This window comes from Anopheles gambiae, chromosome 2 (genome assembly GCF_943734735.2).
Source record: "Anopheles gambiae chromosome 2, idAnoGambNW_F1_1, whole genome shotgun sequence".
In the NCBI taxonomy this organism is placed as follows: domain Eukaryota; kingdom Metazoa; phylum Arthropoda; class Insecta; order Diptera; family Culicidae; genus Anopheles; species Anopheles gambiae.
The window spans coordinates 106,085,392-106,109,543 of NC_064601.1; the positions used below are offsets into that span (position 1 = coordinate 106,085,392).

General features: G+C 42.3%; 1 protein-coding gene across 4 annotated transcripts in view; it reads right to left on the minus strand.

Moving 5' to 3' along the window:
* The window catches only part of LOC3290216 (uncharacterized), a 109,152-nt gene that overhangs the window by 35,259 nt on the left and 49,741 nt on the right, over positions 1 to 24,152 (minus strand). For 3 of the 4 annotated variants that reach the window (XM_061646666.1, XM_061646662.1, XM_061646665.1), the window contains exons 4-6: positions 7,563 to 7,708; positions 7,303 to 7,469; positions 7,013 to 7,207 (exon numbers count right to left, since the gene is read on the minus strand). In XM_061646666.1, the coding sequence (XP_061502650.1) occupies positions 7,013 to 7,207; positions 7,303 to 7,469; positions 7,563 to 7,708 (508 nt within the window). The remainder of the gene's footprint in view (positions 1 to 7,012; positions 7,208 to 7,302; positions 7,470 to 7,562; positions 7,709 to 24,152) is intronic. The other variant, XM_061646663.1, reaches the window with a different exon arrangement.

A 24,152-nucleotide genomic window follows, 5' to 3' on the forward strand; every position in this document is an offset into this window, starting at 1 on the left:
TGAGGACAGTTGCTGCAGGTCACGTAAAGTTCCAATATAATAAGTTCGTTTGCACCAAATCTCTTATTTTCCTTCTTTTTCTGCCGCTTTCAAATGGTTCTCGATAACGAAACAAAGGGCAATAAATTACTCCGCTGTTTAAATAACGTGAATTGCCCCCGAAACGATATCCCGAACGACCTCCCCACATGGACGATACTCGGAAATGGAGTGTACGCGGCAACGTTTCCAATCGTTCGACCCGTGGGGTCGAAAAACGGTTCTCATTTCTCGAATATAATCAGATACAATAATCAACACACATACAGACACACACACACACACCCATACATGCATGCGCTGAAGTAGTACGCGTGACTGGCGACAGTAGCACGGTTCAGTGGAAAAACTGTTTGCGGATTGCGATGAAATTTATCACAAAGCAAAAGTCCTAGATACAGCAAACAAACCAGCGGGTGCTCCGTACGAACGAGCAGCATGCGTCTTTTGAAAGCAAACCAAGGGGGGTTGCTTCATCATCAGCGTCGTCATCAGCCCTGCTCATCATTATCGGCATGCTTACCGACAGCGTATTGCGAGCTGACGAGGAATCCGATTATTCGCATCAAAGTCATCGAATTCATCACATTGAAATAAATGCAATCGGGCACGGTGGACCGGGGAAATATGCTGGTAGACCTGATTTAAACATACCGCAAGGTTGGGTTAAAGGGAAGGTGGTACCATAAAATTCCCTCAATCGGCTTTGGGTTTTTGGGGTTTTAAAAAGGCCACCAGCAGTGGAGGACCAACGGAAAATCGATTCCGATATGGTCGTTTGCACTTCATTTCCGCTCGAAAGCAAACCAACCTTTCTCCCCGGGACATCAAGCATCACTAGCTGGAAGAGAGAGAGAGAGGGGGGGGGGAGGGGAAGGTGGAATGGTAAGGATCAGCGCCAAGGACAGCGCCTTTTCTTCTTTGCCAGTTTTCCAGGTGTGGAACCGTGGAACCAAGAAGGACCAGGAAGTGCCCAGCCCGGGTTCAGCGGATCAAACCGATGAGGCCCTGAATAATTTAGTGCCCTGCTGGACGGTTGCCGCAATGACGTTGGTACCCTTCGGTACGTGGAGTACGAGTTTTGGGGGTGGTTGGTTTTATTTTCCTTGCCGTTTGCGGGCAGTGGCCGTAGCTCGCAGTGAAATAAGCGATTGGTACATTGATTTTTTTGTTGTTGCGCTCCTATATTTCCGTAATGCGCACGTTTTTGTGAGTGTTTGTGTGATAAAACCGAGGGATTCAAGTACCGAAGCACACAAACATACACTGCTCACACTGCTGTTTGTTAGACGCGACAAACACCAGCTGGCTCCAACGAGCCGGTACGTTCGTCGGTGAGCAATTTAAATAATTTTGCTCGAATTTGAATTCGATTATGCCGATCGTTAGCATTCATTCCGAATGGTTTTGCGCACCGTATGTGTGTGTGCGAGATGGTGCTGTTGCTCTTTGCATAAAGAAAAAGCACCTACATTGGTCAGCAGTGGACGGTTGTTCTGGCGTTAGGTGGGTAAATGCAATTGTGTATCGTGAAAAAAGGTCGAAATGTTGTGATTTTCTAACGAACGGTCTCCATCAATCTTCTCCGCAGGCGGTGGCTGATCCCGGAATCCGCCGGCTACTGAGGATAAATCTTCGTTTGGGCTCCGAGGGTAAGCAGATTATCCGTCGATAAGTATGGTATGTTCATTAAGGAAAATAATGAAGATTTTAAAGCTGAATCACTTGATGTTGTTAAGCATACGTTGGAGATAAAGCTCGTACGGCTTTAAAACAAGCAACCATAAACCATTCAAAGCAAATGATTTTTGTCAATGGAAGAGATTTTCAATGCTTTATGACTATTATGGGTTTATGAAACTGTTATAAAAATGTCGTAATCAAGAAAGATGGGATCGATTTCATATTGACGCTATGACGCCCGTTCATTCTTCTATTATTTAATTACTTAATCATTCTTAATGCACCAAAACTTCACATATCAGCTAATAGCCTTCCACTGCTTCCAATCACAAACCACGCAGTAATCACAATAATTGGATCTGCTTTATCATCGTTTCCGTCTGGTGACTTTGTTAAGCGTGCAGAAGAGGTATACGAAGATGAAAGTCAAACGCTCCACGAGCCTGCCGTCAATATATCATGCACACTGTTTTGTCGCGCTGCGAAACGAACCACCCACAAACCACCAAAGACAAATCACCTCAATTATGAGCGATAAAGAGCGCTTTGCTTTGGTGGGTTGGCCGAAAACTTGCACGTCTCAAAAGGCTGCTCCCATTGTGCCGTGTAGGCGGCTACGTGCCAGCTATAATTCATGGGGATGTTGTGAAGTGGTCGTGGGAAGAGCAACGACAAAGGAGCGACAGAGAATGCAGGAAAAAATCGACAACAAATGTATCCAGTTCAATAAAATTGACATTTCATGGGGATAAGGCAAGAGAATCATTTATTTTCCCGCCGATACTCGATAAGCGCTCGCAACCTCGAACGCTCGTGGGCAAATATGCACACACCAGCATCGGATGTGTTGAGCAATGATAAAGCATTTAAGGATCGCTTAATCACGTGATAAATCGCTGCAGGCTAAAGTCTCATGCGGAGGGGATTTTTTTTAAAGCTTTAGCTTTATGTTTTGTTGTCATTTTTCCTCTCATACAGGCAAGTCGCCAGTTTATCCTTCGATGAGGGTACCGGCACAATCCGACCGGATTTTCTCACCTTGAAGCTCGCCAATGCTCGGGGCTCTGTTTTTGGGATGCTTCGACCTGCAGTCGAGTATGTCGAGTGTGAGGAATCGATTTATGTTTCGTACGACCCATGGCATGGTAACCGCATACAAGCCGCGGAGCGTGTCAAAATGAATCCACCGAAGCCGAACGGTAACCAACGCAGCCCGGTGCTGCAAAGTTTTCCCGCGCGACGGCATAGAACGAGATCCGACAGTGCACCGTGAGGGGTTACCGACTGCTTATGCTAAGTTATGATACCACGCGGGATAAAAGTTGGTTTTGTTTGTTGGCTTTTACCAACGGTTTCGCAGAAAATCGCTACGCGTAGTCCAGCGCCACAAAGGATGCGAAGACTTCGAGCGAATAGCAGCCATTTTCGAAGGGAGCCATCGGGCACATGCACACACACAAAAAGGATCACTTTACACGTTTCCTTTTGCGACGGAACTTCTCTTCAGTTAAAGCCGTCCGCCGTACGGGCAAACTTACCCGCCGGACGTGAAGCAATCTCTTACCAGAGCCAGAATCCTTCGATGGAAGTTTTATTCATTTTTAGCCCAATCGAACTTTTGCCAAAGTGTGCGATGATGTGCGGTGGGAAAAGCTGATGATTTTTTTTTGTTCTCTTATCTTCATTCTCGGTGGTTTTCCCGTTCACTTCGTTATTCTTACATTTGCTCGAGAGGAAGAGTTTTTGCATGAGCAGTTTTGTGGTTTGCGGTCGGAAGTGGAAGGAAACGAGCTGGGTGGCATTATTTCCAGTCAGAAAGCTGAGCAAGCAAACAGCTTGTTCGCCGATAAGGAGATTAGAGCAGCGAGAGCTTTCGGAGCGTTGAAGATAAAAATTCGCTTTTATTTGTGCATTTCTGTCATATTTCTCGTGATTGGTAATATATATAAAAAAACAATATTACTCAAAATGGAGAAGTTCAACGGTATAAAAGCATAAAAGTTAACTCACTTCAAAATCATTCGTCAAACTTGTGTGCGAAGCTTTCAAATGTGCTTGACGAGAAAATCTTTACAAGATATGTACAACAAAATAAAAATAAACACAAGTAGGGAATTCAAACGCAAGCCACTGCACACTGCACCGCAACTTTACATCCCAGCAAAAAACGTTTGTGTACAACTGTTAGTGTAGCGACTACTATTATATAGTAAGGGAAAGAGGACGAAAAATAAGTATTGCTTGATAGAAAGTATTACATACACTCGTGTGTTCTTTAAGTTTCCCAACACAACCAATGTACATCCAACGCCGCAGGGTCTATAAAGTAAAGCACATAGACACGGTTAATCGCATTCCCATTTCTCGGCTGCCTCGTAAAGAAGAAACGATTGGTTATGGTATTCACTTGGTATGATTCAAACAACAGCTACCTACAAGAAGCGAGTGGTGAAGTAGGGAGGTAAAATAACACGCATAATAAATGGGGTGGTGGACAAAACTGGATGCGATGTAATAGAAAAACCCATAACCAGGCGCCTCCATTGCAAGTGGGAATTTGCAAGTTCTCTTGAATAATGGTGAGACAACTAAATCCAATTGTACAAATGTTCAAATATTTCTTATCAATGGGGCTGCCTCATAAGGGTCATTGCAGGGTATAACTTTAGTTCAGTTTAATTAAGTGATAATTATTTCTAATTTAAAAGTCGTTTATATTATAAGACGAATACTGAAAACAGGTGTAACAGTGAGAGGAATTGTTGAAACTGCGGTGGAAAAGCAAACAAATTTTAAAAATAGCCTTCAACAAAAACTTGTGTTGATAGAATGGAGAACGAAACGTTGCTTGATTCTCAAATTTAAAAACTTAAACTAGACAAAACGGGAACGGAACATATGCTCAGGAGTGCAAAACGGTTTAACAAAACAAAAGCGTACGTTTTGCATTCAGTACGCGCACGAGTGGAAAAGAAAGAACAACATATTTACTCTCATTAATAAGGCGAGTAAACGAAACAAAAAAACAGAACCGAAACACTCAAAAAGATACTATCATATTTTTTTTTGGTAGATTTAAGGGTGTTTACGGTGGACAGGCCAGTTGGCGATTAGATTCGGAAAAAATAATTGTCAGTGGAACAAAACTAACAGTAGCGCCTGGTGGCCAAAGGTGGTATAAAGCCAATCATAAAATAAACGGTGGCAAACGCAGGCAAGCTAGTACGGTGACAAGAAGTAGTAGTAGTAGTAGTAATATTGAAATAGTAGCAGAAAGGAATCGCTTTACTTGAAAGTGCAACATGGTGAAACGTTCCAGTCCAGGTTCGGAATGCTGCGGTAATGGTTTTTAGTTTTGGTTTTTTTTGGGGTTGTTGCGTTTCGTGTTCGCGTTGCAGCGATGGTTCAGGGATGGTTGGAAGAGAGAAGAAAGAAAAGGAAGAGAAAACATGGGTAAAAACGGATGGGAGGGTTGGTTGAAAGCGTTGCATTCATAAAGAAAGGGGTTTTTATAAAATTATTTTGGGGGAGTTGTTTTGGTAGTTAGGAAGAAAAATATCGTTTAATTTAGAGAGCATAGGAATCTTTACACATATTCGTTACATATTACGTTACTGTAAGTATTTTTCACTTAAAATCATTTTTATATTATCTCTTTATTGGTAAAATTCAAAACCATATGCATTTGTAACCCTTTTTTTTGTTTATCCTTGCACTCGATGGGCCCCCTAAAATAAGGATTCAAAATCATCGCTCAACTTATTTAAACAACAAATTTGAGGCTCCCAAAAAACTATTTTTGTGAAATGGTTTTGTGATGCACACGAATATCTTGGACCAACGGTATACATTATCCACTAAACATCACAAACGATTCCAGTGAGTGATTTTAAGTACTCAAAAGTGCTTCGTTCAGTAGTCAAAGTAATAGTGATTGCAGGAGGTATTTTTTCGTAAATAAGTCTCTTTCAAGTTGGTTTTTTTTGTAGATAAGGCAATAGAGATACGATTTCAAAAATGAAAATGTATCCAATTTTGCCAGAGAGGTTTAAAACTACTGCCAATCTAGTTGGAAATAGAACGGGAACAGAAAGAGGAGGATCGCTGTGTGCTGGATGAAATCGTTGCGCGATTATGGAATTGTTGGCAATAACAAACTCAAAAAAATAGTTCGGAAAGACTGAAATGAGTGAAAGACAAAGTATTAAAAGACTAGATAACCCTAACGAATTGTTAAGAGGGTGTGCTGCATTCACGGGAAGGAAATGCGGAAAGCCAAAATGTAGCACACCGTGAAAAACAAAACTCAATACCGACAACAACAAAAAACCTCTAAAGTTGCTCAGTCGCACACAGCGTAAGAGAGACTAGATGACCAGAGGAGCAAGGATTTGTTTTTAGTAAATCACTAGTGCAAAAACAAACGAAAACCAACAGTCGCAAAAGAGGTAAATGGCGGAGATAATTTGACACACACACACACACACAGAAAAGAAGAGAGAGAGAGAGAGAGAGAGAGGGAGAGAGAGTAGCATTTGCTTTGCGTGGTGTCTTTTCCATAGACAGAATGTGTGTGTTTGTAAGAGAGTGTCTCATAGTAGAGATTAGTAACAGGCAGAAAGAGAGACAGAGAGAAGGAGAGAGAGCGGAGTGGGAGAGACGAAGAGATGAAAGGCTCATTCATTCCGATGCAGAAGAGTAGTAGGCAGAAAGTGGAATAGTATCAGACCGTAGTGTGTTGCAATTGTGTGTATAGTAGGCGCGAAAAGTCCTTAGTGGTAGTGTTTAGTTTTGCATCAGGTTGTATAAAGAGAAGGATGACTAAAGGGGAAGTGACTGCTAACAGCTGAACTGGAGTAGGAAATCGATAGACAGATACTATACGGAAAGGATTTAATCAAAATAGACATTCGATAGAGAGGCAGAGAGAGACAGAGATATAGACAGAGATACAGGTAGAGAAAGAGAGAGAACGAGGGAATGGTAGAGGAAGAGATAAACGATTTTGTTGGAAAACGATCTCTCTACAGAGATAACGGGGAAGATCGGGTCAGCGAACCCAGAAAAGGGTGAAAATAGAAAATTGTTGGAAAAATGGTACAACACAAAAACAAAAGACTGGTCCGCTGTTAACACTACCGAGCTTCCGCTGGTACGGTGGACCGTACGGCTGGCTCTCGGTTTGTTTGTTTTCTCTCGTCGAATAGCAGGTGAGGTGAGTCGAACGGAACGACAAAGAAAGAAACGAACAGAAGACACGCAAATAGAAAGTAGAGCTGGACGGTCCTACCTGATGGGAATGTTGTCCGTTGCAGGTACCATTGGCACAGACACCAGTGCCAGGAACTTTCAGCTGTTCCTGCTTGTAGTCCGGTTGATATGGAAGCAACATTCGTATCTTACCCCATCGATTAAAAAATAAAGCTATAGCACCAGCCCAGACTATTAACACTAACACTACAATACCGATTTCTACACCACGGATCTGTGAAATGGAAAACGAACCAAGCAGCGTAAGAGAGATGAAAAAAACATTACAAAAGTGCGTTTGTGTGTGTGTGGGCAGCTGCGCTGTCTTACCGTTGGAAGTTCGCGGGACGTTGAGTTAACTGATATATTGCCGAACTCTTCGGTGAAGATGCCGATGCCACTCAGCGAGGGCGCCGTATCGGCATGGGGTGAGTTCGGCGGGCCACTGCTACCCACCAGCGAACCGGAGTCCTGCTGGTACGAGGTCCTTGGAGGCTCTGGCGGGCGAAAAAAAAAACGGGAACGGCAGAGGTTAGCTAATTAAGATAAAGCGACTGAACGGGGGGTCACCCTTCCCCACGGCCACCTACCCAGCGTTCTGAATACGATCGGGCGGCTGCGATACTTCTTCCCGTTCCAGACGGCGGCCACCGTCAGCTGGTACTGCGTGTCCGGCGTCAGTCCTCCGAGCGTCACCGCGTCCCGGTTACCGGCCACCACTACGACAACCCTGTAACTTGAAATGCATCAATTATCTTGTTTTGTCAACCATGGCTGCGGGATGTACGATGGGCTGACAGGCAGGCAGGCAGGTGACCGACAACCGTGCCCTCCTCCTGGTTCGGCCGGAGCGAGCCCGGAAGTCGCGCTGGATGCAGCACAAACAAGCACAAGCTCCATACCGCAACACGCAAAGATGCACGAGCATACGCAAAATAACGGATGGAGAGGGAATTGAAAAACAAAACAAACAACAACTGAACACGATACGTTTTACAACAACCGGATACGTAAGATTAACAACTGCAACATAACTGCACAAAACACAACCTTCGAATGGGGGAAAAAACAAAATAAAAACGATACTAGCGCGTCACACGTGGGACACGGTTTACACGAAGGCATGCATTGCATGCGTCCCTTGTCGGTTGTCGAATGACAAGGAGCGCTTGATGGGCTGGGAGCATTTTGGAGCATTTCTCTGTCAGCTTGGCTGAGCTGATGATGAATGGAATGCTTTGAGCACGTTCTATAACTAACAAAATGAAAGGTGGTTAATAAATGCAAATAAATGGAGGGCTTTGGATGCTTTGATGGTGGGAATGGTTGATTGCCGGTCACTGAGAAAATTAAGAAAAGTAATCCAACATTTAAAAACTTGTTAAATGATTGATAATTTTGATAGTGGAATGTTCATTTACAATTCATTCATAAAACGTATTAATAGGAAGGAGATAACTATAATTATGGATATAAGCAATTATATTTGCGGTTTACTTAAAATTATGTGTTTAAAGATGGTGTAAGTACACTACTAATAGAAAAAGGATCTTCATATCCACTTCAAATAATTTAAATGTTATTCCATCGAATTTTGTTTATATTAAGCTCTATACTTTGCAAACACAAGCTACAATTACTGCAACCCTTGTTCGCGGTATAGTTCACTTCATTTGATTAATAGTTCACTGTCATAGTTTGTATTTTACCCATCGGTCACACGCGTCACAAACCGCGCAGCTGGTATGGATTTTCCACCTCACCATTGTGAGTGCCATCATGGGAAGCTTCCCACGGCAAGCTGAAACTGGCAATGCAAAGCACTTCACTGCAGCAACACTGATTGACAGCAAATGGGGGGGGGGGGGGGGGGGGGTAGCTACTCCAGTCACAAAAAACTCCAGCCACAAAAACAGCAACAAATGCCACAATGGGCCACCAACCGATTCGCTATCGATCGGGTTTGGGAAGCTGATTTCTCTGACAGTAATGCCCCGTCGAAGCGTATTAGCGTGTCCAATTTTGCAAAGCCGCTGTGATTGTACCCCACCACCGCAATCGAAATGGGTGAGGTGAGGTGAAAATGATTTCAATTGCAATTGCGGATTGTAGTCAAAAGCAAACCCCTCATTATGCACTGAAGAGGCACACAAAGAGTGCATTTCCATATGCAGCTGCAAACACACGTTGCGTATTGTTTTCATCGAAATGCAAATGGATGGATTTGCGTTTGAGATGGTTGGATTGGTGGGACGAAGCAACTATGAATTCGATTGTATATTGTTCTGATTGTTCGATAATCCCAGCACAAAAACTGTTCATGATGGCCAGCTGGTGGGTTGGTTTGCGTTGAGCGAAATGTGGCCTAATATTTCATGTGGCTGGATTTACCGGCATTGTACACCGCGTAGAAATGTAACGCATGTCGCATGGATGGATTTGTCCATTGAAATAGCAGTTTATTGACAGACAAATACCGCTCTTACACCAATGGATTTGACTTGTTCAATTATTGCATTATCGTGATTAAAATTTGAAAATTAACGTTATTGTTGTTGCCAAGATTATCTTTACCCTGCCATGACATGCGGATAATTAAACTTCATTACAACAGAGTGCAGAGTGTGGATGCGCGACGCACGGTAGTTTGTGATGCTTATCACAGCGAGCAGATGTCATACGGTAAGCTAAACCATTAACTCCGACCAGCAAGACAAGAGCAACGAGCTGTGCAAACTTCCACACCCAAGGACAAGGACGACGACTCTCCCGCACGAACCGTTCACTGGCTTAGATTACATCTAAAGCATCGGATTCCGGCCGAGTGCGATGAATATTAATTTACGTTCGCACTCTACTGCTGCTGCCAGCACACGGCTTTCGGTATAATTGAAAAGATAGCTTCAGGTGGCATGGTACAGTGGATTTATGTGAAAATTATGCAAATTTCGATGGTTCAGTTTTCTGCAAACGTCTGTTTCCTTTCGGCGGGAACGAGTTGTCAAACAAGGCGGAATCGGAATAGAGGGCCGATAAATCTTTGCGTTAGTAATTTTGCCTATTTACGACAGATAATCTAAGCTTAATGTGTGATTCGTTCGAGGAGCTTGTTGTGAGGTTGAGGTGAAAAAAGAGGGGTAGAGATACAACTACCTTTCACTTGGAGCTTTGGAGGGCCAGAAAAGGTGAGAGAGTCGTCGTAGGAGTAGTTTGTCGGCAAAGGAACACCTTTCCTAGCAATCGTTGGCTCTCACGTCACCATTTGAAGCTTGTGAAAGGGATAAGACAGGGATCCTAAGGAAGTCTTAAAGGAAGGCATGGTGAGGTGATTAATGGTTTATTAAATCAAACGTTGGGTTCAGTGAAACATCGTTGTTATGAAGTATTATTAATGCATGTCACGTATTTGACATTTATCAAAAAGAATTTTCGATAATTAATGGTTAGAACTGAACGTGTTTACACTTTAGGTAACTTTTGAAAGGAATACTTTGTGAAACGGATTTTTCAAATATATGGGTACTAAAATTAACAAAGAGTTTCCAGATAAACCATTTTGGCTTGTTCATCATCCACATACACACAACCATACACAACCATTCGGTTACCATTAATTACACCGCGGAAATTGAAGGCGCATAAAAAACACACTTGACTGTGTAACGCATCCGACAGTGCACAACGGTAGGTCAAGAATTAATAAAACTCGCCATGTATGAAGCTCAGCACAGAACGGAAAACAACAGAAACATTGCTGCAGAAAATGTTGTAACCACTAGCACCGAACCCAGGGAGGGAGAGTTTCATTTTCCGACCTGTACAGCCGTCATAGGGCAGGCAAAGGGGCACCGGCACACCTAGCTGACAGGGGGAACAGGATGGGCTGGCAGCAGCAAAACGAGCTCGAATCACTTGGCCATGGGGCTTGGCATTTGAATAATTAAACCGGCTCTTCGTGCGCTCGTGTTCAAAAGCACTGTTTCGTGACTTTTCCGTTGTGCGCTTATCCTCGTCATGTCCCTACGGTTTCCTTCGCTCTCTCATCTTCCTATGGAATGGACAGCAACGTTTTCCTGCTCACGGGTTGGTAAGGATGGTTGCTTTTTTTCTGGAACACGTTTCATTTTCATCAGTCGCCGTGTTTTATCGGACGACTCCGCCGAGAGTAATGGCTGTATTTCTGTGTGTCTCATTTTAGCTGGACGTGTTTCGGTACTACCTTAATCATGATATCTTTGCGATGGAAATGTTTCCCTTAAAAAAAACTAAAAAACACTTTTCGATAACGCAACCAAGCCCCCGACGGAAACCTTAAATATTCACCGCTCCAAAAAGCAGGTGACCTCCGGCTGCTATCTAAGCAAAAGTGCACGCAAACTTAATAAACTGCTCCAAAAATTGCTCCCCGGCACGGAATGGTTTCCGTTACATAACGTAGGATAAACACACGGTCGGACCCCCCACCCCCAGCCTCTGGTCAGGTTAACTAGCTGTTTTGTTCTAATGAAGCAGCGGCTCGGAAGCGTGCAAGCACCAGCTCAGCGGAACTTAAAATTCAACCATCACGCTTCCGGATGACAAGGGCAATATAACTCTTTACGACAAAACACACACACGACACGAACAACTAGCACCAATTATTTTACCCGTTTTCTGTGCTTTTTTTGGCCCCTGCTTTTGGGAGACAATCGAGGCCGAACTTAGTCCACCACGTGCGCACGACTTTCACTCCATTGCAGAACGGTCACAAATTGGGCGCAAATTTCCAAGCGCACTGGTAGTTGCAATTAATTTGATTTAAACCAACGCATCCACCATGCTTAATGCTCACACATACACACACACATACACACTCTTTTTCGATCTCTTTTTTAGACTCCCACAATTACTGCCGTTGTTCGGCGACAGCAGCACCAGCAGCCAGTGTGCGCGCCCGGAACGGTTAGCGACAGGACGAGAACTGATTTCCGTCCCCGAGCAAGTGTAGGCCAGGCCGGTGTGTTCGTCTGTCGCGCGCGCTTACATAAATTCTATCACTCGACCACATTCGCGTCATCGGCGTGTGTGTGTGTGTGGAGGACTCCTTACGCTTTGGTACGCCATAACCCCTTGTCCGTTGGCGGCAGGCTTTGCGGGCATGAAAGCAAAGCGGGCTGAAGTGTGGCTTCCAAAGGTGGAAGGAGGTGAACGAGAGCCCGGTTGGTGTTGGAATTGCATTCGTGGGAGCGGGAATGAAGGATGGTCTACAGTTTGCGGTTACGCAAAGGAGGCGTGTGTGTGTGTGTGCAGAGCGGGGTGTGGATGGAAGGAACAAAAATAGCTCATCGACCGGGGCGAGTGGGTGCTCTTGACCAGTTCGAAACCGTGTCGTATCGTGTTCGCGTTCTGTGCATTGCAGTCTGCTTTTTCCCCGGTTTCCCGCCAGAACAATGGCATGGACGACATTACTGGCCGACTGGACAGTAAAGCAATGTGAACCTGTCGCTCCATACACTTTTTTTACTTCTCTCTCTCTCTTTCTCTCTCTCTATCTCTCGCTCTCTCTCTTTCTCTCTTATTCTTTAACCAAAAAGCCGGTCTCGAGCGGATCGACCACCCCGATAGAATGTACGTGTAAGTGCGTTAACTTTTGGAACGCTTTTTTTAGTTAGCGTTATGAGTGTGTTAGTGTGTTAGAAGGCAGAAGAGGAGAGGGAAGAAAAATTACATGAGCAGTAGCACGGTACGGGCACGGCAAACATTCCACCTTCATTGTACGCGGGCGGATTATAAGTTACGTTCAATTTATCATGGTACAGCAACCGATGGCAACAGTGTGGGGTGGAAGATTACGATCGCCAATTTTTGATTTTACTACCGCCCGCTGAACGGTACCGATCGATTGATGTGCATTCGCATTAAAGCTGGATGGGTCGATAGCGTAATCGACCGTGCTGTTGATTTGTGTGACAAAAAAAGGGAAATAAGCTGATCGAGCCTCGAAGGATATTAAAGAAATGGATGATAATAATAATGCAGTTTTTGTTTGAATTATGTAAAGTATTTTTCATTTTTTGCAACGTTTTGGGTTTGTGTAGTATTTTTAGAGGAATTGTTCTGAATTAAAGCTAATAATCCTGTTTATTGTCCGTCATGGGTTCAAGCTTGAATGAACCGGGCCTCTATACAATGAACTGACTATCCAGTTACGGGTAATCAATAAGTCACCGTAAGCAAAGCTCACAAGCGATACAGGCAGACCTTGATCAACAACGGTTTTTGAGCCAAAGAAGATGGAGAAGAATCCTGTTTTTTACGAGCCACTAGGCGTCTCCATGTGTTATTTTTGAACAACTGGGCGGCTCCATGGAATCAGCAAAGGAATCATGAGAATTAATTGACACAATTTTAGTATACATTTTTACATCAATTAAGAAAATGCCATTAGCAAATGGTTTTAATATGTATTGAATAAGTATTATTTATTTTAAAACAATTTTTATAAAAATAAATTATCAATACACAAATTAATCAAAAACTCAGAATATAAAGCTTGATAATCCAGAATCACAAGGATAACAATTACACCATAATAATATAACCTTAATAACCTTTAATTATGATCGTACTGAATTTTATTGTTCAGAATAGTACGATGGTTTGATTGTCTCTCGTTAGAGTTCAATCATGCTTTGAAAGAATGAACAAAGAAAAAGATTTTTTTATCACGCTGATTGACATTTACCTAACGTACCACGACCATGACATTTAGAACGAAATGCTAGCAATATCTGGGTGTACTATTTTTTCGCCCCAGTGGTAAAGATTTATTTAGCTGCCATCAGTATCGGTAAGTCCATAACAATCGATCCTATCGTAAATTTACCTAGCCCACGTGTGGCACATTATCGGCAACGGCAAATGATGCAATTTGTCATGCTCGTGCTGCGCACTTTTGGGCGCGTCGCGTAAAGTGATACTGCTGTCGGAAAATATCGCGTATCTGTTACCATCCCTCTCTTTGTCTCTCTCTGTCTCTCTCTCTCTCTCTCTCTCTCTCTCTCTGTCTCTCTCTCTATCCCTGCATTACAACCGATTTCGAACAAAAATAAAGCTCTATGAGCACTCCTTTACCGTGGAAGAAATCTGATCGCTAAACAATCAATAACAAACGGTTTCCGGAATTGATTGTAACCGCCAGCACCACACGCTCGAATATGCTAACGCGCAGTGAAAATTGCCTTGCTGCGTGTATAATGGCGCAGACGTGTAAGATGATCCGTTGCGTTTATAATTACACCCTCCACTGTGCGTGTGTGTGTGTGTTAGGAGACGCGAATGCGGAAAGAGGAGCGAATTTAGGCTATCAAAACGTTTCGCTTAATGTGACACGAGCCGACGTGACAGTTTGTGGTGAAAAAAGAAAGAGAAAAACACACATTTACTCCCACTCATACACACACACAGTTGGACGATAGTCCAATTTCCGGAGACAGATTTGACGATGCATTCACCCACCGAAAGCTAACACACGAGCGGGAAATGTCCGTTACTGCGCAGTAAGAAAAACCTGTTAGGCTGAGAATGGTGATTGTTGTCTTCTTTTTTTTGTATTCGTTTTTTTTCGTTTGCTCGAATAGCAACATAGTAGCTTAACATACGCAACAAATTCGGCGCGTGTTGACCACGTGGTGGTGTTGGTGCTGGTGGTGGTACTCGGCATGCAGATAAGCTTCTTTGTCTTTGTCCTGTCAGTCTGCTGTCATTATTGCGTTTGCATGTCACTTCCGGTGCGGTGGGCTCGTCAGCACTGGAGTGGAAACCGATGGGTGGTTCTGGGTGGGAAGTGTCAGCGTCCACTGGGAAATACACTGGCAAATGGGTGTTATGGTAGCTGTATTTTAGTTGTTTTTTTTTCTTTTCCATTTCAAGACATATTCTTTATCGCTCCATCTCTCTCGTTCGTTCATGTCATTAATGGGCCCCATACAAAGAGGAAGACGAAAGACAACAAAAACGAACAGAGCGAACGTTGCGGTATGTGTGGTAGGAAGCAAGCACTACGATGGCAACAGTTTTTATGTAAGCATATTAAGTTTCCTCTTCAATCGATGCTGTTCGGCCACTGGTGAGGGGTTTGCTTCTTCCGTGTCTTTTACCGTCGCTGCAGCAGCAGTCTAGCCAGAAGGTTCGTTTTTGTCTTGCGTCTCTTGCTGAGTCGCACAAACCATATGGTTGCGTAGTGGAAAATGTGGGTATGCCCATGCCGCATAAAACGTGCTGTGCGCACCCGGAAGACCCGAAAGGTTGAGAGCAACGGGCAAGGCAGTTTATTGCCGAAAAGAAAGTAAGGGCACTAGCGGCTCCCAGCTGCTCAATGAGGTCGGGTGGGTGAAGCAAGAAAGGATTTCTGATCTTGTTAGCGGTGTTGTTGGTGGAAAGTTAACTGTCTGCGTTGTCATCGTCGCCCGCTTAGATAGGGTGAATTGTTGCTCTTTATTGCAATAAGTCTACGCTCTTTTATCACTTGCCTTCTTGTTTTTGTGACGCGTCCGTGCTTTAGCTTGTAGCAGTGCCATAAATTTGCTCCAGCGATGTGTGGTGTAGGGAGGTGGGATTAATGAACGTAACTTAAGTATTGTCTTTTTAACGATTTACATGATTATAAATGTTTAAACAAATAAACTTCCACTAGTGGTATAAATGAAGATGTTTTCTCTCTGAGCAAAAGATGAAATAAGAGTTAATTTCTTAAAGCAGAGCAAGGCTTGGTCAACACTACATCACCATATCAGGACAATTTATTTCTACAAAAACCATAATCTTTCATTTGTCGATATATTTAATGTCGTGTAAGATAGTTTAAGCTTTGCGATCGTTTGCCCCAAGGAGACACCAAATATTGCTTGAGGCACAATTTTCACACCCAAAACTCACCCAAAAATTACTCGTTCTATCCTTAACAAAGTTACACGCTTCAATTGGTTTCGCACTTTGAAGATGCGTTTACGTTCATTCTCCATTTTGTCTTACACGGTGCGGCCGAATTTAATCCAATCAAAACTTTCGCTTGAACAAAGCTACCGTAGGGCAGCAAAAGTTAGAACCGAACGACATCGAATGCCCGTTCCCGTGCTCGGTTCTGTTTATGCCGGCACTTTTCTTCCCAAGCTCAGCCGCTTCTCGAGAATGTCACCGGGAAACGGAAGGGTTTTGCAGCACTGTCGGTGTCAATTTTTCGAGCTAATTGGATTTCCCCGAAAACTGTTCCACTCGATCGGTTTAGGGAAGTTGTGGAAGTAAATGGTAAGCACAATGTTTTTGTTGGTGTGTGTGTGTGTGTTTTTTTTTTCTCAGTAGTAACTTTCTTCGAGGTCACCGTATCGATTGGACCCGCCGGCCGGGACTTTATCGTAACAGTTTACCCAAAAGAAAGTAACATTTAAATGCCTGCGCTGAAGTTGACACGACGGAAGGCAAAATGTATAAAAAAAACACACTCAAACTGAGCAAAGTGTTTGTTAAGGCATCATTATGCAGTGACATGTTGACTGAACAACCGACCGATTGGAATGATCTTCCAAGAAGTCAACGTCGACTCCGCCCCGGCGAGACAGCCAAATTGCTAATGCTACAGTGTGCGCATTCCGTTTTGAGCAGAAACTTCATTTCACAGTCGGTTTACAAACAGCTTAAACGAGAGATTTCAAGATTTTCTTGTGCTTCTGCCTTTCATCCTCCGCGCTCCGTACTCGAGAGTGTTCTATGCGCACTCGGTTTCATGCTCTCCTCTAGAGATACATTCTCTTTAACCTTTCAAGGCTTTTGGAAACATTTTCTATAGATTTTCTACCGATCTGTGGGTCTAGTTGGGGCGGTACCCGAAATGGTCCAAGATGATGGCCATTGTGCCATCATCATGTCCATCATTTTTTCGGGGACAAGCTAGAATAGATTAGTGACGGCCTGTGTGCGCAACATAAAGAGCCGACGGCACGAGCAGCATCACAGTGGGAGGACGTCTTATTATTATTATTATTATTTCTTTTTCACCGTTGTTACAAGCAGATAGTAAAAAAAAACCAGCGCAATAAAGAAACGATCCAAAGAAAGAGCCAGAACAAGGCACACACAAAAAACCTGAAAAGAAACACGCCCCAAGCCTGTCTAATATCGCCGTACCATCCATTGAAGGATGATGTAGGATTTTCCTATTTATTGCGTGTAGGTCGGATGGGGCAATAAATTTATCGCTTGCATTATCGATGCTTATGAAAGTTGACAAGGCGGATTAAAGCGGCAGGATAACGCATCGATCAAACGCGGGAGCTGAACGGTAAGTCCTTGGTATTATGCCACATTTTTAGCTGTAGATTGATTGACGTTTTTGGTTTTGGGTATTTTAATTTTTTTAAAAACAGTATCACTGAATAAAATACACTCTATACATGTGCTTTCTTATATGTACTGAATATGTTTTGTATATAATAATACTAACTACTCGATTGTCTTTTTCTGTAATATCATGACTTTTGAACTTTTATGTCATACCCAGACTGACCGTAACAGACACTTAACGCGCGCCAAATGCTATTACAAATTTGCATATCGCTACAGAAGTGCTGCTTATATAATTATGCCCTTTACACATTCGCCTGCCGGACTCGTTACAGGTACTACCTTTCCATACTGGACTCAAGTGAAATTAGAAAAAAAATCAGGACAAAGGTGGATGTAATACGTACGTTCGTCGCCTACATATAGTGACCATGTGTTTTTCTTTTGTTTAAATAAATAAATGAAGCCAACCACTTGATTTCAGTACAGAAATTGCTCTAATCTTCTATGTTATTTCTTTAAGCTTTTTTTTGCTTCGTACAATTCAGACTGGTAGGGTCGTTTGCAAAACTTAAAGCAGACGGGTTGCAAGGTAACGAAATAGGTTACTGGAAATAGGGCTGGTTATTCCTAAACCAGCAACGGAGTCGGACACAACAGGAGAATTTCATAGTTACTAGAAATAATAAAAAAACGTTTTACATGTTTTACGGTAATGATTCATGAACAATGAGCAAATCTATGAAAAAATGGCTTGAAATAAAGCTTTATTAAATAAGCGTAACAAATAAAGTAAATTTAGTTGACATTGGTTTTCAGTTTCCTGCTCCAATTTATCACGAAGTAAATCATTACACCTAGCTTTTCTTTCCTATGAATGCACAGTGGAAAGGTTTCTGAGCAGTCCACTTTCGTCGAATCACCTTCTTTCACTCAAAAGTTTCAAGATTTCAAATTCATGAGAATGGTAATTTCATTGCAAAGGTTTCAAATAATTAAGATTTTCAAGACATTTTTATTATTCACTTGCCAAAGCATAATAAGGAATTTTTATAAAATTAACTTTAGATTCCTAAATAAGAGCAATTTTAATACGCATGTTCCCTTATTTAAATGTTTTAAAATTCCTCAAAAACATAAAGTTCGTGAAGTCCTTAAAAGTTGTCTCAATCTCATGCGCCAATCCAAAAAAGCTATAACATCACAAGTCACAAGACGGTTGCAGCAAAACTTGAATAATCTTTTCAACCCTTGGAATATGATTTTTTGGTGATTCAATTACAAACATTCCAAAATAAAAAATGAACTTTTATTTTTAGCACACGTGGGTGCGATGGTGCTTTCTTACAGCGCACAGAGTTGCCATGGAGGTAGTTACCATAAATAACACACACACAAGACGACGCGTGATACGCAAAACAAATTGTCGAAATTGAACAGCAAACAGTTTGTCACAAAAACAGCAAACGTTTGTCTCGCCCGTTTACGACGGTTTCATGCAAAAGAAAAATACCTCAAATCAAAACACGCTTCTGATTTGCCTCTTGCCGCGTGTCGGATCGCTTCTGTTTCCAAGCAGCTTGATGAAATCATCCGTACGCAGAACGCAGGGCCGACATAATGTTAATTTAATTTCTTCCACCCGTCACCGATGGCTGAAACAATCCCTTCTGCCTGCTTCGATCCATTCCCGTAAAGGACGGTACCAATTGCTAGACACTCAACTGTCGCTGATTACCTGGAACAGGGAACAGGCATGGTCGCTGGTCGGGCGGTACACGGCTCGTGGAATTTTCATTAGCATGTAACTAGAAATTCTCCGAATAACGACCAAACAGCTTCAGTCGGTGTGCAAAGAGTCGGCCATCTTGACGAACGCTTTCGGTGGAATGATCCGAATCAAGCCTACGGCTACGCCCTGCGGACGGATGATGGCAGCCATTTCATTGGACGCTCGGGGTCGGGGTAAATAGTTTCATTCGCAGCAATCGCATATCACACATAGTTGATAGGCGGCAGATGCAGCGAATATACATTCCTCGAACGGTTGAAGCAAATTCCTGTTTTGTCATCTGCTTTCTGTTGCTGCCTTAGATGTTCTTTGAAGGTGAATGTTATTCCGTGACAGGCGTAAACAGGACTTGAAAGCAATGCAATTTATAGGTGTAAAGGCGAGACAAATTAATAATTATTTTACTTGTGATAAACTTATTGAAATGAGCATATTTTTCTACAGCGCTTCTTTTTTGCTTCATAGTTTTTATTCGATCCGTATGGTTTCTCCGAAATAAAAGAATCACACCTAATGCGTGGAACCAAATTGTATCATGTTCGACCACATGGTCGTTCCCTCTGATTCCCTTCGCCGAAACAAACCAAAACGAATGCATCCACTTTAGCGTCAAGTGCGTATCGCTGATGCACCGGTGTGCATTCGGTGCTCGAACACGTTCCCACCGGTGGAACAAAATTCAATTACTACCGATGCCATGTCCCTGTGCGGTAGCAATTGAATTGCGCTGTTTGGTGAGAGTTTTCCACAGAAAAATTCAACAGAGAATACACTGCACACACACACACACACACACATGCATACAAACATTTCCAGTCCAAGGCAATGAAGACGTTTCATGTGGGTGAACGTGCCGTTTGAGGGAAAATGCAATATGATAACATGGCATAACATTCCCCGTATGGTGGTCGACCGTCGAGCAGCAGGGTGGATCGTGCCAATAGCTAAAAGCACTACATTTTTTGTGAGTGGCAATTTATGATTATTAGATTGGCAAACCGTGCGAATATGCACGGCACAACGATGGCCAGAAGCGTGCGAAAATAGTTTGCTTGAGGGAGTCTGATTGAATCAGGGCAGTGCTGTATGAGACAGAATTTATTTTGAAGATCGAATAGTTTCTTCTTCGTTGTTTGGAAATTGAGTCCCATTTTGAAGAAGTAACATATCGTGTTTTAAAAGATTTGCCTATTGTAGTCGTGACCATTACATTTTGACTCTAACTCACCAATTTTAAAATATAAATCAACTTTTGTCTCTAGGGCCGCACTATTAGACTGTTAGTGTATTCTTTTCTTTATAAAATTCTAGGTAATGACTGAAACTGTGTGCTCTAAAATTATTCAAGCCTCATATGCACCGTAGCAAGGGCAGACTATCTGGCAGTTTGGTACCAAAAAATACCTGTACAGGCTGGCATGTCATCAAATGACATTAAGACACATAGAAGAAGAGAAGAATTAATCATTTAATTAAAATAATTTAAAATATAGCAATTGTTTGGAAGTTTTAAATGGAGCGGAAACAGTTGGTATGATTTTTGAGATGTAAACAACGTGTTGTAAATTTATTAAATTTCATAAGTTTCTCGCATAAGCATAATCGCATAAGAAGTTTTTCTAGCAATTCTTGTAAATTTAGCATAATTCCTTCAAGAGTAAAAAAATGTTGTCTTACACACAAAAATAGGTGTGTTAGGGTTAAAAATTGAAATTATTTTAATAGTTAAATAAACTTTCAATTCAAGATTATAAAAAAGTTCTTCAAAATAAAAAAATGAAAATAATTACATGCGATAGACATTTCCATTTTCTTCCATACTTCCTTTGCTTTGGTTCACCACAGCAGTGTCAATAATTCAACAGCCTGACAAACGTTTGCTCAATATTTGCTCTGCGCCAGTCTTGGGCAACAGATGGCCACATGCTATGTTTAGCACCGTGCGTGTTTTACACTATTTGCTTCAGTTCATTGCTCTTGCTAGACCACCGACGCGAATGCCGGAAACTTTTGATCCAGGCCAAGCGCCCAGGTCACCTTCTTCAACACTGCACGCTGGCCAACGAAATGTGAAAACTTAATCAGCATGTTAATTGATTTTTAATGACACTATTTGCCGTCCAACCGGTCAGTCGAGCGTGGACCGAGCGCGCGTTTCGAGCATCTGTTGGCAAATCAGCCCCGTTTTACAAAGTACAATTAGGGTCATGTTCTGGTCAGTGTTCCATTCCCGTCCTTCCCCGTTTGTTGTCACTGGTGTAGATTGACCGTTCATATCCGGTGTGCTGTATGTGTGTAAGTGAGTGTACTTTTGTCGGTTCTAGCCATTATTGTTTCATAGCCATTTGCATAAATGTTGTAAATTGCTAATGTGTCATCACATGAACTGTGCGCCGGTTCAGTGGGAGCGTTTACCACCCGCAAGGATGGTGAGACGATGAATACATGGTTTCGAAATTTGCCCATTCCCAGATGACTGGGAATCAATAACATGGTCAACTAATTGAGGAAAAATGTTGCAACCAAGTTCACGAGAATGGCAATGCAAAGGTTTATTAAGAATTGAAATGTGTATTGTCAGTTTGAAATGATTTAAATGAAATTTTCACTCATTTTCGTAATTTAAGTGGTTTTATTCAGGTATTAATTCGAATTGAATTTTCCAATTGATAGATTTCGTAGGCATAACTTAACATTAACGATCTGTTAGTGTGCTTGACAAATATGCCTGTAGGTTGAATGCATACTGTACACTTCAGAAATAACGAAATCGTCCAAAAGTTAGTAACTGCCGTTAACGACTGTTAAAACTTTGAGTCTTTTAAATAAATTTAAATATTTATCGACTCTAACGCCATCCACGGGCTATGTGCGATTGGGAGTAGAGGTAAGATGTTTACTATCGTTTGGGGAGCTTTACGCCGAGTTGCATGAAAACTCCGCGTCGTAAAACTCTGTGCCTAAGCCGCACCGCTCGCTTGAAAGACGCTTGAACCCACGACGGTAGTCGAACCCGGTTTTACGAGCCGCAGCACGAGCGTAAAATCTTGAACCAGCTCAACCAGGCACGGCATACGATTTGCTCGACGATGTAATATTTATCCACACACAGAAACACACACACACACCCAAACGAACAGTAAATCGATTGCAGGGCTTAGCCATTTTTAAAGCATGCAAAAGCCAAAGGCGTTTTCAATTTGGTTGTAAGATACACTTTCGAACGCTCGACGCGAGCCTGCGAAGCAGAAAATATGCAAATGTAAGACCGTAAGACGGCAACACGCGTTTCTGTACGCATTCCTCGGTGTGCTTTTTTTCTCTCATTCCGCTAGAGCAAGAAGAATCACATGAAAGCAAAGCGCTTCTTGCCGTACGACACGCAGCATCGTACCTTAGAGTGAAAACCAAAGCGAATGGCAGGAAAAAAAGAAGTGTCCATAGCAAATGGATTACCGTCTGATGTGCTTACATCTAACGTCAACGTAAAAGCAACGCATGAAAAAAAGGGACAAGAGACAAACGGGAAGCTTTGAAGAAGAGCTTAAATATAAAATAGTTAAAATAAAGCTCGCTTCTCTTTGCGCAGCAAGCACGGAAAATGGAGAGCAAAGCAGTCCATGAACATAAGAGTAAGATAAGGCAAAGTGAAAATCGGTTCACTCCTCTGCTGCAAATAGGTCATTCGAGTGCAGAATTGCGAGCAGCGTGGAAATGGGATTTCATAATTAAGGACACTTTTCAGCACCCCCGGTCGGCCGCTCCGAAGGCGAACGGGATCGGAAAAGGGATGGAAGAAATAATGCGCCCGACGCTGCGTAGTTGAATTTGAATAAAAAAGTCTTTATCACTGGGAGCGATGGCCGTCTATTATCGTTACATTGGCTTTAGGGGTAGGTTATTTCAGTGTTGCAATTCTTTGCGATGGTGGTGGTGCTGCTGCGGCTGTGGTGGTCCGGAGATGTGCGCTAAGTAATAATAATTAGCATTTATGGCCGGAGCAACGAGTGATTAGGTTGTGGATGGTTGCTCTTAAATAATTATTAAATTAAAAGGGGAAAAAAGGCAAAAGGTTAATCTTTGGTGTACTGTTTTTTGTTGCCATTCACTGTTGCAACGCAATTTAAAAACAATCCTCTATAGAGCCAAAAGGATAAAAAGGTGGAATTGTTTTTTTACCATTCAAAAAGACAAAGTAATTGTAATGCAAGATTATGTAGAAATTGTAGGAGTTAATACAGGTTTTTAATCATAAAAAGAGGCATTCCTACCCAGTTCATATAATCTCTTTTGAATTTCATACTTTTTTAAATAAACACACACACATACTTGTTATTGCATTGCAAACGCAAATTGTATTACCTGTAACCTCAAAACCACTTTCATACAAGGTACATGATTAATGGTTACCCATACATTTTAAATATCCAGCATAATTTTGCTCCGAACACACACCCAAAATGTAGCACGATGTAATACCGTGCTTCGGTCGAGTGAAGGATTTGTAACGGACCGCGAACAAACCGCTGCAGGTTGTAAACGTAAACAGCGGCACCATCGCTTTGATGAAATATGCTTCTACGCTGTAATCATAATTTGTGCGGCTCGCAAACAGTATGTTTGCACCCAGTCCAATTACAAGTATGCCTTTGTGTGTGTTAAAATTTCAGACTTCGTACCGTTGCGAAATATGCTGGCAAAATGTATTGATTCGTTTTTGTTCGATGATTGAATGTTTGATTGTGGAAAGTAAATTCCAGATAAATTCGCACTTCACCGAATGGTTGGGTTTGGTTGAAGTAAGTGCATGTATTAATTAATGTACGAATGGACAGTGTTCAAACGGTTCGAAAGATATGTATTGCAAATATTATTGCAAGCTCATCTGAGTTCCATGCAGCTTTGTAAATATGTGTGTATGCAATATGATATGCTGCTCTGTGTTAATATAAAACCCATAAGTCTTGAAAGCCTGTACAGGCCGACATGTCTTCGTAGGACGTTACGACAAATAGAGGAAGAAACAATTAATTGAGAATACTAGCAGATATCAAGATGTTTAAAATGATGG